At 46.1% G+C, this 17,828-nt stretch overlaps 1 protein-coding gene across 9 annotated transcripts in view; it reads right to left on the reverse strand.

Moving 5' to 3' along the window:
- The window catches only part of MRRF (mitochondrial ribosome recycling factor), a 63,116-nt gene that overhangs the window by 16,418 nt on the left and 28,870 nt on the right, over positions 1-17,828 (reverse strand). For 6 of the 9 annotated variants that reach the window (XM_058694250.1, XM_058694251.1, XM_058694249.1 and 3 more), the window contains exon 6: positions 2,751-2,910. In XM_058694250.1, coding sequence (XP_058550233.1) covers positions 2,751-2,910 — 160 coding nt within the window. Of the gene's footprint in view, positions 1-2,435; positions 2,514-2,750; positions 2,911-6,305; positions 12,529-13,242; positions 13,381-17,828 lie in introns of those variants that run through there. The other 3 variants (XM_058694252.1, XM_058694254.1, XM_058694253.1) reach the window with 3 other exon arrangements.

Here is a 17,828-nt window from a genome sequence, read left to right on the forward strand (position 1 = left end):
GAACTCACATTTATATGATAATATCTTAAATAATAAAGGTTCTTGCACTGGATATATTATGTATATACACGGTGATCCTTTCTCTTGTAATATGATGTTACACCTTTCCAGAGATAACTTGAAGGTCTGCACTAGAATGTTAACAATGGTCATCTCTGGGGGATGAGATTCCAACTACTATCTTCTTATTTTTAAAAAAAAAAATTACATTAAACATGTATAAGCTTAGCATCAGAAAACTAATAAACTTATCTTCATTTTGAAAAATAAGAAGAGTAAACAGTTGTAAGTACTGAAGAAAAAAATCTAGTCTAAATAGGAAGGTGAAAAGCCAGGTGCTAGTGTGAAGGCTTCTAGCCACTTTGTCAAGTGGGTTTTATCAAGAGTATTGCTTATCTGATCATTCTTCCCATTGCAGGGAACACAGGCTCTGGTCCCTGAGGCACAGGGCCAGTCTTGTTGAGTGAGGAGTGCCTGGCAGGTTCCTGAGGTCCACGGGCCTACCACTAAGAAGCAGTGAAAAGGTCTAGTGTTGACTGTAGAGACAGACTCTCCTGGGGATGGACAAGGAGCTGGCCCAGGTGGGGCCAGGGACAGACTCCTGCAAGGCAGGATGGGTGCTCAGAAAGGCCAGCCTAACCCAGGAGCCTCTTTCAGCTGGTACAGGGAAAAAAGAGAAGAAGAGGGCACAAAGAAGGTGAGAAGGGAGCTCTGAGAGTCCAGCAGTTAGATATTCTAAAGGTGCTTCTAACATCTCCAGGGCAACCCTTTAAGGCAGGAATTACAAATCCCTTTTTACAGAACAAACGGACTACAAGGAGTCAAGAAATGTCCCCAGGGTCACAGGACATCAAGTGCAGAACTCCCTTGATCTAACTCTGGTATCATCACAGGGGTACACCGTAAGGCTTCTAGGTCATTAATTACCTTCTGTGTCTGCTTTTGCAGAATTATCTGGGCAGCTTTTTAAAAATATACATTCCTAGGTAAACATACTGAATATCAGAAAATGCAGGAGCAGAGCCCAGGCCCAGCTTTTTCTTTGGTGGTGGTTAAGGCCGGCCTACAACTGGCATTCTAACTGCTGGTCCAGGAGGAGAGCAATTGGTTAATTTATGGCCTCCTCCAGATGCCCCTTAACAGCGTTCCTTGCTTCCAACCTCTTCTCTCCTTACTCCCCATCCTGCCCACACTCACATTCAATCTTCCTAAAATAATGATTCTATGGTGGATGCAGAGGCTTTAAGCAAGCCCATTATACTATGCTAAACATTATTCTATCTCCTAAATACTAGTAAATTCATCTTCCTATCTTAATTCCACCGGTTCAGGTTCAGGTTCAGACTACCATTTCCTGGCTGGATTTCTGTAACAGCCCCCCTGGCCTCCCTGCCTCCAGTCGTGCCCCCTACAATCTGTCTTCTACACAGCCACCATAGTCATCTTTCATAAGCACAGATATGACCCCCCCACGGTCTACAAAAAAGAAAAAATCTTGCCAGGGAGTTACTGTATCAGAATCACGGGAGGAGCATTTAAAAATGCAGATCCCATGGGGCGTCTGGGTGGCTCAGTCAGTTAAGCATCTGACTCCGGCTCAAGTCATGATCTCACAGTCTGTGAGTTTGAGCCCTGTGTTGGGCTCCGTGCTGACAGGTCAGAGCCTGGAGGCTGCTTCGGATTCTGTGTCTCCCTCTCTCTCTGCCCCTCCCCCATTCACTCTGTCTCAAAAATAAACATTAAAAAAAATTTTTTTAATGCAGATCCCTAGGCCCCACCCCAGACTCACTGACTCAATCTCTGAGAGCAGGGCCCCAGAAACCTGTATTTTTATAAGCTCCTCAAGTGGTTGTGATGCTGTGGTGGATTAGACTACTATTCTATAAATATTCACTCCCTCCCCTGGAGTTCCATGAATATATATGTTTTCCTGTCTCAGTGATACTGGGCTTGGCCCATGTGATTCACTTGGCCAATGGGATGTACCAAGAACAGGTGCTTAACATGTACTTGAGTGGTTGGGCTTACGCTCTTGGCATCTGCTGCTGCAAAGATGCCCTGAGAAGATTGTTGACTCCAGAAGACTGAGAGACACATAAAGCAGAGTTGAACCCAATCCAACATCTGGAGCCAAGCCCACTAAGCCCAGCCTAGAACCACGACCCCCCAGCTGAGCAGATACGAGACTAAGAAATAATGCCCGATATTGTAAATCGCCGAGTTTTGAGGTGGCCTGTTAGGCAGCATTTATCAGACAACTGATAAAGTGGCACAGCCCGTGTGGGAGTCTCTGGACATGCTAAAGTTCAACCTGCTCAGCGTGGCCTCCAAGCCCTTCCATGAACTGGCCACTGTGTCCTTTCTACCCATTCCGAAGCCCCAGCCACTGTTCACACCAGTATTAGCAAACTGCCTGTGTTGGGATCCACTGGGACCACTTACCAGCACTGTGGCTTTGAGCGAGTTATTTAGCTTCTCCGAACCTCAGTTTCCCCACGACCCACTTCACAGCTCTGTAGCAACGGGGAGAAATGAAGGGTTCGGCGTGGAGCCTGGGACCTAGCAAAGCCATCAACAGCACCCTCCCTTCCTCCATATCCCCAGGGCTAAGCCCAGAACAGAGACTCCATCAGTCCTGATCACGTCAATGAAAGAACCAGGGGTACTGTTTTAGTTTTTCTCTCTTCAGACACAAACAAGTGGTTCCCTGCGTCAGAGACGTAACTACTACATCTGTTGGCAGTAGTTACCTGTTTCTCTATGAGCCTAATGGTGTCCTCGGAGACCTTGTCTTTTGATTTCTTTAGCTTATTCATTGCGTTGCTACGAACTTTCCGTAAAGAATCCTTGGCCTTGTTGGTGTTCTGTTTCGCCAGTTTCACCAGCATTTCCCTGTGCTCCCTGGTCACTCTGATTAAAAAAAAAAAAAAAAAAGAAGAACATTTCAGCAAGATCATCCTCTACAGTATCTGTTAGCCAAGAATTTAACATTACTCTGTCCACTAGGTCCACGGTTTGTAGCTTTGCTCTCCTTTGGTGATGACCTTTACGTTCCTGAAACGTGCATTCCTGGTGAGTCGGGTGAGGAGAGCTACGAAGAGTACTGCTTAAAAGCTCAAGCCAGGGTGTCCTAACCATGCCACCTGACCATGCATAACTGACTTCCTCTCCTCAGAGTTCCCACCTGTATAATGGGGATGCTGTGAAGATTATATGAGATGGTGCACAATAAACTGTTTAGCACTGGCCCTGGCCCATTTTAAGTACTCAATAAAAGGACGTCACTATTGGCTCTACCTCTTCTGCCCCTTTCTCACCCACTAAAGATGCAACACAAATGAGTGATGATGCCATAGAAACGTGCCATCGTCAAATCTCTCAATCACCCGAAACAAGTAGCAATCTTCAGAGTCTTATTATTTTAGCAAATTACTTGTGCGTCACTTCAAAACTGACCAAGACAGAACACGAGTCCCAACCGCCACACCAGGAAACTTCCACAAAGATGTCATGAGAGTGTCTGACACATGTAAGTGCTCAATGCCACTTATTTTCACTATTCCCTTCCTCCTCCTAACAACGCCAATGAGCACATTGAAGGCCTACTACAAACCCCTGGGAAAGGCTGAACCTTACAACTATATGAGGCACTTATTATTATTCTTATGTTACATGGACTCATCACAACAACCCAGCAAAGTAACCCAACACGTTTGCTCTGCCTTTGTTTCTTGGTCATGCATACAGTTGAGTGCCTACTTACCTACAAAAGCAGTTCCGGGCATGTGAACAGTAACAGACTTGTGGTCAACACTAACAGACCTTTGTTCTGTTAGTAGGGACCTCAGCCAGACATTTACCATGGGAGCGTGGGAAGTGCTGTGGTAAGAGAAGCGGAGAAGTACAAGGTGCCACAGGAGCACAAAAGCAGCTCAGCTAACTCGCCAGGAACTGTCCAAGTTGGGGCAGGCAGCAAGCGAGGGAAGACTCTCCTGAAGAAATAATACCTAAATGCGGCAGTCTTTGGGTCTGCTCACTAGTGTTCTGCTTCTTATTCCTTCCGGTAGGAAAGCATTTTTCCTGTATCTCTAAAGTCTGGTGTGGCTCCACAACTGCTCTGGTCAATGAAACATGAGCAGAAATGACGCACCTCAGGGCAGAAGCTTTAAGAGCCAGTGTGTGCTCCACCATATTTGTGTCTGTTGGCTGCAATACAAGTGGAGACGGAGCTTCCATCAGCTTGGGTCCCAGAGTGACTATGATAAACAGCACCCACCAGGCAGCATGAGCAAGAAACAGATTTCTGTGATAAGCCATGGAGATTTGGAGATTGTCTGTTACTACAGCATAGCCCGTCCTGTCCTAATACACAACTAGGTTCTGAAGAATGAGTGCCGGTTGTCCATGCTGGCGTGGCAAGGGATGGATTTCCAGGAGGAAGAAAAGAGCACATACAAAGGCTTTCAGCTGCAGAGACCAGGTGTCATTTGAGGAATTACTGGACAGACAACAAAAGAGTGACAAGAGGCTGGAAACCCATACCATGGAGGGTCTTGCAAGGTCATGAGCGCCACTTTACAGATGAAGAGAATGAGGCCCAAGAAGTTTGGGCCAAACCCAGGCTGACCTGTCTCAAAAGCCAATAGTCTCAATATGACAAAATTCCTCTGCCCCCCTGGGTTCTGAAATGGACATCACTGGCATACGGTTCCTGACCCTCCCATCAGTGTGGTTCTTGCTTGGTGAGGATGATCCCAAGTTCTGGGTCTATGTTCCATGTGAAACACTGACAAGCAGGTGTTAAAGATTTAGTGGCATCTACCTGCTATTTTTTTTTCCCTGACAGGATGAGGAAAAAAAAAAATTAAAGAATTTTGAGAAAAGATGAGCTCTGAAGACAAAGCGGACAGATGCATTATAAATCAATTCTTCTGGATTCAGCTATTTGAAGGTATTCTCAAAGTAGAAATGATCCTGATTACTGCCATTATTAAGCCCATCTATGCCAGGTGAGTACTTTAAGTACATTACCTCAAAGACCCTCGCAACAACTCTTCCAGCTAGACTCCCCCCATCTTCCAATGAGGAAATTGAGGCGCACAGGTGTGGAGTGACTTACCCATGAGCCTGAGTGACGGGACTGGGATTCAAATCCAGATCTCTCTGCCCTGTGTGCTTTCCACTACTCCGTGCTGCCTACCCCTTGTAATCTATTTCAGATAAATTATGCATTGCTGCCATCACTTCTGCTTCCAGGCAGAAAGCTTTTCAAAGTCAGTAATACGAATCTTGGGACTGAAAAGGACAAAACCACCATGTCAGGAGTTTAGGGATTTGGATCAGATCTTGTTACTTTTATGGTTTTTAATTCATTGAACAAAAATCATGCTGACATGTTTAGGTCTCTTTTTTGTTCTGCCAAAGCATATGTCAGTATAAGGAAGGAAAAGGAAAATTAAAACTTGATCCAGTGATTCAAAAAACTTAATCCCGCTGAAATACTAGGAGGGGCAGAAAATAAATGAATCTGAGCCTGTAAGAAACCTCTTAAACTTCTCAGAGCAGAGGTATTTCAATCTTCTATTTCATATATAATTTGAAATAAGTATCCCACTGCTTAGAAAATCTTTAATAAAAAATTTATCTAACCAACTTCTTTTCACCACATTGTTACATTTACATTTTATGTGAAGAAAAAAACCATATGTATTTTTAGAAAATATAAATTGGGACTCAAAGACGTCTTAGGAGTAAAAGGCTATATAAAGAAAACACAATTGTAGTAAGTGTAATTTGGCCTTAATACAAACATACTATTTTGTATTAATGTAAATGTGACCACAGTAGACCGTTAACAGCAGTTTCCATACATAATAGTGCCCAATTACTGACAATGACAAAAATGTTTCAGTTTCAGGATGCAAGCACAGAGGCAATAATCTAAAGAAATGGAGAGGGGGTGCTGTGAGAGGGTTAAGAAGTGGGGGTGGTGGCGGGCACAGGGAGGGTGCAGAGGAAGAAGGGAATATGCATGCTGGTTCGGGGTGTTGGCTCAAAAGGTACCTCAAATACAAGTTCAGAAGCAGCTGGGGTGATGGAAACCCACTGGTTTTGAAGTCAGCCAGACGTGTTTCATTCCCATGCCTATCACTCAGAAGCTAAGTATCCTTGGGCAAGCTACTTAATCTCTCAGAGCCTCAGATTCCTCACCTCTAAAATGAAGATAATAAAAACACCTTACAGGGTGATGGGAAGAACCAGACATAATACATACATAAAGTACCAATAAAGACAGCAGCACATAGTAGCTTTGAATAAATGATAGCGTTTATGAATGTTTTAATCAAATACACTTAATTACTTCCTCATGAAACAACGAGGGCACATCTGTTTTAGAAAAGAAACATACCATATTATGGAAATATTTTAACTCCTTTCCAAACCAGTGATTAATACATCTGATCATCTCCATCTCGCATTCAGGGGGTTCTCCCGGCACACGCTGGTTTGTCCTCCAGGCTTCTGCACTCAGCCGGTTGGTTCTGAGCACCCGCTCTGCACTTGGCGTGCATTCATTCATCAAGCACTGGCTGAGGCCCCTGAGTCCTGTGCCAGATCCCGGGCCAGGCCGAGGAGCTCCAGAGAGAAGGCAGGCCTGGTCCAACTTCCCCAGAGGCTCAGTCCAGTGGTGGAGACAAACTCGTCAGCCACTACTTAGAAAGGGAGTGAGTGGCGCTAGGACAGAGGGGTGGACCTTCCGCAGGAGCACCAGGCAAAAAAGTACAACCCTGCCTCGAGACTTGGAAAATGCCTTAGAAGCATTTCGGTCCACTGCATTTCAGGCAGAAGCATGGTGGGAGTCTAATGGCAGGAAGGCAGGAGGCTGCAAAGGTCAAATCTGTCCTGCAGGCCTAGAGTTTTCACATTCCTCTTTAGCCACAAAACTCTGGCTTCAGAGAAAACCAAGGCAGAGGCTCCACTTATAAATTTATAAAACAGATAACAAGAGAGCTATTCCAGTTAATGAGGGGAAGGGCCGTCGGGGAGGGGTGGCGCTCTGTGCCAGGCCCAGGACTGAGTCTGCCCTGCCTCCCCTCCACTTTGGGCCTGCCACTAACTGGCTGAGGGACCTCATGCAAGTTATTTAAACTCTCTGGACCTTGGTCTTCTCATTTGGAAACAGAAATTAAAATCAAGCAAACAAAAAACCCAAGCATCTACCTTTCAGAGTTCTTGTGAGGATTCTATGAGAGAATACGTGGAAAGCACACAGTACAAAGCCTGGTAGAGAATAAACACTCAGAGAATGACAGCTGCCTTTGCTGCTGTGGTTTATGTGTTGGCATTCACTGAGGCATCTTCGAATAATGATGCGTTTGTTCTTGGAAGTTTTTATCAACGGAGAAATGACAGGGCAAACAATCTATGCTTCAGCAAGATGGCTTTTTGAGATTCTATTAGTAATTTAACGTCTCACATACATTTTAAAATCCACATGCTCCCAGCATGTAGCCCTGAACTTTTCTCTTTTCAGTACTAATTCATTTAGTTTATGGTTTCATTCTACAGCTATTTACTGGGCACGTATTGTGTGCCAGCCCCAATGCCAGCCCCGAGGGATACAGCATTAAACACACGAGTTTACTGTCTGGCAAGGAAGGCAGTCATTACACACACATACACGCACAATTAATCAATACGTTACAGTTGTAATAAGCACAATAAAGACATGTAGAGTTCTATGAAAATAATTAGTGGGGGAAGGGAGTCTGACCGAGGTCTCTTGTGGGATTCCAGGAGCAAAATGTGGGGACATTCAAGAGGAGTGACATTTAAATTAAGAGGTGCAAGAGTGGAGGGGCTGGGGGAGATCATTCCCACCAGAGGGAATGGTCGGTGTAAAGTTAAGGCAGCTTTCCAGGTAGGAAGGTGGGTACTGATCTCTGAGGGGCTGAAAACGGCCGTGAGGCTGAGAACAGAAAGAAGAGAAGACTGTTCCAAAGGAGGCTGGCGAGCCTGGCAAGCCCAAGAGTATGCATGCAGGCCCTTCAATGTCACATGGAAGCCCGGTAGGTCCACCAACAAGTAAAGAGACACACAAATGGTACATGCACACAGTGCAATTGCATTCAGCCTCAAAAAGGAAATTGTGACACATGGGATAGCGTGCATAAACCCTGAAAACATTACCCTGAGTGAGATAACCCAGACTCAGAAGGACAAATACTGCATGATTCCACTTAATACGAGGTACCGAGATTGTCAAATTTATAGAAACACAAAGGAGAAGAGCCGTTACCGGGGGCTAACCGGGGGATCGGGAAATGGGAAGTTACTGTTTAATGGGTATAGACTTTTAGTTTTGCCAAATGATAAAGAGTTCTGGAGACTGTACAACAATGTAAATGTACTTAATACCACTGAACTATACGTTTTTAAATAATGGTAAATTAAAAATAATTTTTTTAATGTTTATTTTTGAGAGAGACAGAGACAGAGACAGAGAGACAGAGTGTGAGAGGGGGAGGGGCAGAGGGAGGGAGACACAGAATCTGAAGCAGGCTCCAGGCTCCGAGCTGTCAGCACAGAGCCTGACGCGGGGCTCAAACTCACGAACGGTGAGATCACAGCCTGAGCCGAAGTCGGACACTTGACTACTGAGCTACCCAGGCACCCCAGTAATGGTAAATTTGGATGTATATCTTACTACAATAAAAAAGTTTAAAAGAGTCCTAGCAGATTATTCTAAGAACAATGTGGAGTTCCAGGAGCCTGAGTGAGGCCCAGGAAACGTGACCAGATTTGTATTTTGTGTAGATAGTGATGTACAAACAAGATCTAAGCACATGGCAGAAGTCTACCCAGGAGTCTGTAGGCAGGCAGATGGAAAGCGGTGGACCCACCCTGGAACAGCTTCTTGGCTGGATGATGAAGACAGCAGCCTTTTCCGCTAGGGTCAGAGAGCCTCCCCACATAAGGCAGGGGTTTTGGCTGAGCTGGCAGGGTCACACTTTGTTTGTACATACTCCACCAGGCAGGTCTTCCAGTAACATCCTGGATGGGGGCCTTCCTGCAAAATTCCTTGAGCATGAACAATAAGCACAGGGCATGCCCTGATGGTAACTCACACAGCAGAGAATCACCCGGATTGAAATGATACTTCCTATTGTTTCAGCGAGAACTGGACACATGTACAAAGCTATCCACCAGGTGTGTATTAGAGGAAGCTGTGCTCAGCGTGGGCAGTTACAGTAAAACCCAGTTATGATATGTCAGACACTAGACTTTGCAAGGCTCACTGGTTACTTACAGGGGTCTTTAAAAGGTGGGGAAAACATGCTTTAAAGCCAAGAAGACCTCGAATTAGAATCCTCACTCTGCTGCTTGTCAGCCTCAGAACTGTCAGCATGGTGTTCAACATCTCCAAACGCTCTCCGCGTGTGAAGCGGGAGGAAGAATGTTACTACGGGGGCAGAAGCAAGGATTAAATGAAATGGTGGTGGCAAGGGCCTGGCGCACGGCCAGCGGGTGCACCATAGGCACTCACTGCGGGGTGGCTGCATTCTTACTCTTACCACAGGCTCTCCAGGGCTTGGGGATACTAACAGGACATGAATCGTGAGGGAGAAAACCGTCAAAAGGATTTAGCAGCTTAAGCGGAGAGGGAAAGAATGGGAACAGAGGAGAGCAGGCGGTGGGAGGTGGGAGTTGGGCTCCAGCAGCTGTGGGGGTCGGGCTGAGGGGGAAGGAAGCTGCACATCCAAGGAACAGCCCATCAAAACACATCTCTGACAGCTCCACCGAGAGAAACCTCACCACCGCCTCACCGGCTTCTGGGAGCCCCCTCCCCCCCCAGTAGGGGCATCAGCCCGCAATCAGCTGCGGACACACGCCCGACTTTATTGTTTGCCGGTGGGCGCTGCCCGATGCCTTGGGGCCACCGGCCCTGAAGGAAATGTTTTTGTTTGTGTAGCCCAGCCAGACTTCCTATGCTTCTAGGTATACAACTTCCCCATCCCCTCTTGCCTCACCCCCACCACTGCCAGCTCACCAGCCTGTTTCACATACACTGATGTCTCCTAAGGACATCAGGTGTCCTTTTAGCCCAAAGGAAATCGTACGCACACTTTGGAGGGACTTCTACCGCCAGCGGTAACTTCAGTTCTCTCTGGGGACACAACTGGCCACCTGCTTTCAGACGACCGTCCCGTGCCTCTTAAAGGCCTGGCTGACCCAGACATACTGTGCTGAGATACAGCCCAGCAGGATGGAAAGAGAAAGGAGGTGAGGTCGGGGGCCACATCTCCACATTCTCAGCAGAGTGACCGTGATTAAGTCCGCTGACTTCTTCCTGTCACCCCAGCAGGATGGAAACCCAAGTTACATGCAGGTAGAGAAAGAACACGGGTCTGGTGGTAAAGGCAGACTTGATTTCCAATCCCAGCCCCGCCACTTACAAGCTGGGTAACTGTGTACACGTAACTTGTCCTCTCTGAACTGAGAAGATGCCCAGTGGGCACACAGGAGAGCAGTCCCTAAAGCCCGACTGCTGGGGTTGGAGGCTCAGATCCATCACATCTTAGCTGCACGGCCCTGGGCAAGTCATTCTACCTCTTTGCCTCAGTTTTCCCATCTGTCAAATGCGTGTAATACCATTAACTTAATGAGATTGTTGTGAGGATTAGAAGAGCTCATAAACATGCTGGTACACGGCAATGTGCTCAATAAACACTATCTGTTCATATTTCCTCAACTGTCAAATGAAGGGGGAGTAATAAAAATGTTACCTTTCTTCCACAGTGAGTGTTAGGAGCAAATGAGAGAGGATGGTTAAAGAATGCTGACTGTGTAGGTATTAACTACTTAAAAGCTATTGATAATATCAGTGATAAAAATAATGGTGATGTCTCCTACTGAGCGAGTGCACAGCACAGGGGGTCAAGCCCTGGCTCAGAGAAAGACTGCCTGCTTTTCCACTTACTGTGTGACACTGGCCCCAAAGAGCTCCATTCCCCTATGACTCAGGTTCTTCATCTGTACAAGAGGGATAATAATATACCTACCTCAAAAGACTGTTAGGAATATATTAGCTGATACGAGTAGCATCTGGAATAGCAGTGGGCATACAGCATGTGCTCATATTCATTTAATCCCATTATTCCATAAACACTGATGGCATTTTTGCATACTTACTACACACTAAGCCCTGTTTCGGGGCTAGGGATACAGCTGACAGAGCTCTTCCTGTCCACATTCTAGTGAAGGAGAGAGAGAAATAATAAATCCATAAAATGAAACAGAAGAGCTATAACGAAAATAAAGCACGATAGTGAGATAAGGAAGAACCTTATTATTATCACACTTGCGTTCGCCTACACATGACTCGGATGGTACCTGCTCCCCTTCAGTAAAAATAATAACTAACATTTGCAGAGCTCTTTCCCTGTGCCAGCCTCTGAGCTGATACACTCTCCACGCATTAGCTCCATAAATCCTCACAACGCTCTTATGACACACTGGCACTACTACCTGCATTTCACAGATGAGAAAAGGGAGGCTCAGCCAGATCAAGTAACCTGCCCAAGGCCACTCAGCAAGTTCCTGGTAGACCTGGGATCCGAGCCCAGTGCAGATGGCCCTTGCATTCTTTGTTGGTGCCAGACAAATCGAAGCAGCTATTCTTACTGGTGGAAGGGATGGGAACAGCACTGCTCTCACGTTAAGGCCTGCTTAGATATACAGTTCATTACTATTGCTCCAGCTCCCCTTTAAGTCCAAGTGCAGCGGGAAGAAAGGAGAAAGGGAATCCAGAGAGGACTGCGATGGAAAAGTGATCGGACCTCAGCAGTCAATTGCCATGTTCTATAACAGGGGCAGGACATGAAGGGGAGAGGACAGAGGAGGGGCAGGGAGAAGAGGAGCCCGTCCTTTGGGGTGCAGCTTTTACACAGGTGTCGGTGGCACTTTCTCCTCAGTCCGTGCTCCACTCAATTCCGGATTGCACTTTCTTATGTGTTTCAACCAGAACTTGTGTGCTGGGAGCGAGGCCCGTTTCACACACGTGGATCCCGAAATAGCAGGAGGCGAGCCTAACAAGCTGCAGGCCGGGTAGGAAGCAACGCCACAGAGGAGAAGGCGGGCACCCTAACACCGCACGGAGGCCCCTGCAGGACTGGAAGGCACAGAGAAACAATGTGCCGGATGGAACTCATCCAGCACAATGAGTGGCCCTGAGAAAGCAGCGATGGCAAGCAGGCGGTGGGAAGAAAGGGGAAGGAATAGCAGCCGTAGTTGCTCAAACGCAGTCTGTGGCCACCCCAGACCAAATGAGGCCATTAGGCATTCTTCGCTCACCTTTTTTTCCCTTTCAAGACTACTAAAGGTCCGTACGTGTGTGGGTTGTGTAAGAAAAGGGTATTTCCTGGAATGTATACATCATACACACTTCTCCGGTACAAGAGCCACTAGGCGATACGGCAGCTAGACAAGGAGGCCACAGAGCAGGAGGACAGGTTCCACGCTGGCAGCCTGACAAGCAAGACGACAGTGTGGCGAGAACATGGGCTTTGGAAGCAGACAGATTCGATCTGAATAATGACTCCTCCACTTACTAATCTGTGACCCCAAATGAATTAAACTTTCTGATGCCCCAGGATTACATCTGTATCACACCCATCTCAAAAGGGTATTTCTCTGCAACAGTGAGATCACCGTGAAAAAAGCAAATCCTCAATTTCATTTATGTTAACTTAAATACATGTGTGTGTGTGTGTATGTGTGTAGGTGGGTACACACCTCTTTTATAATTTGGAAGGATATACATTAAACTTACCAATAGTTACTTTATGGAAGAACATTTGGGGGACCACAAGAGAACGTTTTATTTTTCTGTAGGATTTGAGTTTTTACAATAAATGGGTACCATTTTTGCGATTAAGAGAGATGAGGGGTGCCTGGGTGGCTCAGTCAGTTGAACATCCAACTCTTTTTTTTTTTTTTTTTTTTTTTAATTTTTTTTTTTCAACGTTTTTTATTTATTTTTGGGACAGAGAGAGACAGAGCATGAACGGGGGAGGGGCAGAGAGAGAGGGGGACACGGAATCAGAAACAGGCTCCAGGCTCCGAGCCATCAGCCCAGAGCCTGACGCGGGGCTCGAACTCACGGACCGCGAGATCGTGACCTGGCTGAAGTCGGACGCTTAACCGACTGCGCCACCCAGGCGCCCCAACATCCAACTCTTGATATCAGCTCAAGCCATGATGCCAGGATCGTGGGATCAAGCCCCGCATTGGGCTCCACGCTGAGTGTAGAGCCTGCTAATGACTCTCTCTCTCTCTCTCTCCCTCTCACCCTTTCCCCCACTCACGCTCACTCTCTTTCTAAAAAAAAAGAAACAAAGGGAGATGAAAATCATACACCTAAAAGTCTAGTATCCAGAATATATAAAGAACTCTTACAACCCAATAAAAGGACAAACCACTCAACTTAAAGACAGGTAGAGAACTTCAGCAGACATCTTTCTAAAGATACAGAAATGTCAAACAAGCACATGAAAAGACACTCAACACCAGCAGTCATTACGGAAATACAAATCAAAACTACAATGAGATACCACTTCATACCCATTGGGATGGTGGTAATAATAATAAAAATGAACAAAACAACAAGTGTTGGCAAGGAGATGGAGAAACCGGAGCCCTCACACATTACTGGTGGGAATGTAACATGTGCAGCCCCTGTGGAGAAGTTTGGCAGATCCTCAAAAAGTTAAACAGAGCTGTCATATGACCCAGCAACTCCATCACAAGAACTGAAAGTATGTTTATACAAAAGTTTGTGCAATGATGCTCACGCAGCACATTATTCATAACAGCTCAAAAGTTCATCAACTTACGAATGGATAAATAAAATGTCCATACAATGGAATATTATTTGGCACTAAAAAGAATGAAGTACTTATACAGGCTAGAACATGGATGAACCCTGAAAACATTATGCTAAGTGAAAAGAGCCAGTCACCAAACACCACATAATGTGTAATTCCATTTTTATGAAATGCTCAGAACAGGGAAATCTATAGACAGAAAGCAGATTAATGGTTGCCTACAGCAATCCCAAGTGGGGCGAGGGGATTGGGTAAAGCTGGGAGTGACTGCTAGCGGGTACAAAGTCTCTTTTTGATGTAAAATGTCCTAAAATTGATTGTGGTGAATGTTGTACAACTCTCTGAATATACCAAAAACCACTGAATTGTACACTTTAAATGGGTGAATTATATCTCAATAAAGCAGTTAAGCAAGGTCACGTGCCTACTTGGTTCTTGTCACTGAACAGGGCTTGTCTCCTGGATGGAAAACGTAATGACGGTGGCACATGTTTCTTCACCTGGGGAATGGCAGTGATGATAGGGCTCCCCGTAACAGGTAACACGGAAGGTTCCTTAACAGCAGCTACCTTGATAGCGACAACTTAAAAACTAACATTCACCCTCGCTGACTTTCTTTCCTCTCTTCACGGGTGTCAGGCCTGCATCCATGGTCCAAAGGCTCTCCCCTCTAGTGCTGCTCCCCCTCCCCTTTATCCATCTCAGCAGTTTCTCCCAATAAATTTTCATAAAAGTAAATACGGCTATTATCCTATTCTACAGATGAGGACACTGAGATTCAGGGAACTGAAATAACTAGCATAAGCTCACAGAACTCTTTTTATTGGTTTTCTTTTCACAGTTCTTCTGACTATAAGCTTGGTTCCCCCAGCTTTCAATGCTGGCTCTCCCAGGCTGCACTACAGCTCCCCGCCCGTGGTTAACTCAGCCTGGGGACCACCCTGCCTTACCTGGCTTGCTTTCCCTGGAAAAACCTGGCCATCGTTCATGAGAAACCATATGTCAGGATATGGTGGGGGGAAACTACTTGGGAAAGGAAATTCGGGCTAGGAGAACTGTAACTCAGGGCTTTTTACTGGTATCTGGTAAAATAGCCAGGTCTGATCCTGACTAGACTTCTCCTCCGTGCTGTCACCTCAGAACAAATCTGGGGGAAGGGGCCTAACCTGGGCATAAGGTCTATCACCCCTGACGATGCCCGAAGGGAAAGCAGAAGCCAACAATGGCAACTGTCTGGCTGTTGGGAGGCCCTGTGGAGCAGCTCAGTGGGCTGAGGGTGACAAGAGCCAAGGTCCCTCTGCTCACCAGAAACACAAAGCATATCCCACACCATAGGCAGGACTGGTCATCAGACTTTCTTATTTGGGATAGACGTCCTAGGAGGTTGTATTCGCCACAATTCACATTCAAAGAACAAACTGAATGCTCGTTAACAATCAAACTACAGTGTTCCCGAGTAACTGAAATTCCAAGATAATTACAACATAATGACTCCACTCCTCCCATCCCTAAAAATGGAGGATAGAAAAAAATGAACATGGCATTGGGGGTAGAAGTTGGTGAGGAAGAGGGTGAGAGTTAAGGACTAAAAGAGCAGTCAGTAAACAGAAGTCAAGTATCACTGGTTTTACTTCCAAATAATCAGAAAAAGACGGCTTCCAAGAACTCTTAACCAGGAGAATTTGATAAAGTCAAATAGTGTAAGATACAGCAATTAAAACTGATTAAGTACCTATGACATGCCAAGCCCCACACTAAGAGCAACCCACATAATATGCCATTACTCCTCACAACCATAAAAATCATTCCCATTTTACAGATAAGGAGGCTGAAGCTTCCAACAATTGAGCAATGGGCACATTCACCAGACTGCTGCTAGGCAATGACCACGTGACAGAGGGACTCCTTTACTAGGCAACCTGCTCAGGAATGCCCCTTCGGCCTAGGTGACTTTCTCAGGGGTGCTGTGTGAGTCTTCTCCCACCCAATCCCCCTCTCTTCCTTTCTTCACTGGCGGTAGACCTGTGCTCAGTCTCTCTCGCGGGCATTTCCTCCCATAAACCTCTTGCACAGCTGATTCTGTCCTGGCATCTGCCTCTCAGAGGACCCAAGCTGACAAAGCTAGAGTGACGCAACAGGGATTTGAACCCCAAAGCCTTTGTGCTTTCCTTTCTACGAAGACATTAAGTGATGGATAAATCAGGTCCTTAAATGCAGTGAATATTCTCAGACCTTCTCTCCCTGGACTTATCAGCCATGTTCAGCATAGCCGATGACTCCCTCCTCTTTAAAATATTTCGCTCTGTTGGGGCGCCTGGGTGGCTCAGTTGGTTAAGCATCTGACTTCAGCTCAGGTCATGATCTCTTGGTTCGTGAGTTCTAGTCCCACGTCGGGCTCTGTGCTAACAGCTCAGAGCCTGGAGCCTGCTTCAGATTCTGCGTCTCCCTCTCTCTCTGCCCCTCCCCAGTTCACACTCTGTCTCTCTCTCTGTCTCAAAAATAAGTAAGCATTAAAAAAAAATTTTTTTAAACACTTTGCTCGGTTTCCTGGACTCCACGCCCTCCTGGTTTTCTGGCCACTTAGTCTCAGTCTCCTTTGCTGGTTTCTCCTCACTGCCTTGACCCATAAATCTTGAAAGTCAAGCATCAAGGCCATAGCCACCAAACCCCTTCTCTTCATGATCTACGTTCCTGTCTAAAATAATCCCACCTCAGGGCACCTGGGTAGCTCAGTCAGTTAAGTGTCCAAATCTTGATTTCAGCTCAGGTCATAATGTCACGGTTCGTGGATCGAGCTCCGCATCAGGCTCTGACAGCACAGAGCCTGCTTGGGATTCTCTCTCTCTCTCTCTCTCTCTCTCTCTCTCTCTGTGCCCCTCCCGTGCTTGGGTGCACTCTCTGTCTTTCTCAAAATAAATAAATAAACCTAAAAAAAAAAAAAGTCACCTAATTTCACGGCCTGCTCTACAGGGTCATACTTCCCAGATTTCTCTCCCTGGTCCACACCTGTCCTCTGAGCTCTAAACTCACAGATCAAACAGCCTACTTGACCTCCCCACGTAGGTATCTAATAGTATCCCAAGATAAACACAGACAAAACCTGCTCTTCCCTCGCACCCAATTTGCCCTCCCACAGTCTGCCCTGTCAGTGAGGAGTAATCCCATCCTTCCAGGTACTCAGGCCAAAACTCTTGGAGGCATATTTATATTTAGTCCTTTCTTTCTAAATCCACAACTAATCTGTTAGCAAATCCTGGCAGCTTTTTCTTTAAAATGTAATCCAGAGGCAGACCACTTCTTACCAAGTCCACATTACTAAGCTAGTCCAGGCCATCATCATGCCTGGATTACTGCAATAGCCCCTAAATGAACCCTGCCTTCACCCTTGCCTTCCTACAGCAGAATTCTCAAAATAGCCACCATTACGATCCTTTGAAAACCTAATTCAGATCATGTCACTCCTAGCTCAAAACCCTCCATTGACTGAGTTCCCGTTCCCTGCCAAGCAAAAGCTAAAATCCTTGAAATGATCTATAAAACTACAATGGTTAATTTTATGTGTCAATTTAACTAGGCCACAGGCTGCCCAGATATTTGGTCACACATTATTCTGGATGTTTCTACAAGGGCGTTTTGGGATGAGTTTAACATTTAAATCAATAGACTGAGGAAAGCAGTTTGGGTCTGAGGACCCCTGGAGGGGTCACTTGGGGGAGCTGCAGACTGCTGTCTGGCCCTGAAATGTCCCCGTCTCTAAGAAGCTCAGCAATATGCAGCACACTGTTGCAAACAAGCACTCAGGCAATCAAGCAGCAGTAGCAACACTAAGGCTCCCCACGTTCTGTTCACTTGTTTCCCAATTCCAGCGCCCCTCCCTTCCCACTCCCAGTAGAACAGGAAGTACACCTTGAAGATCATTAGGACACTGTTAGTCAAAGAGAA

This window comes from Neofelis nebulosa, chromosome 12 (assembly GCF_028018385.1).
Source record: "Neofelis nebulosa isolate mNeoNeb1 chromosome 12, mNeoNeb1.pri, whole genome shotgun sequence".
In the NCBI taxonomy this organism is placed as follows: domain Eukaryota; kingdom Metazoa; phylum Chordata; class Mammalia; order Carnivora; family Felidae; genus Neofelis; species Neofelis nebulosa.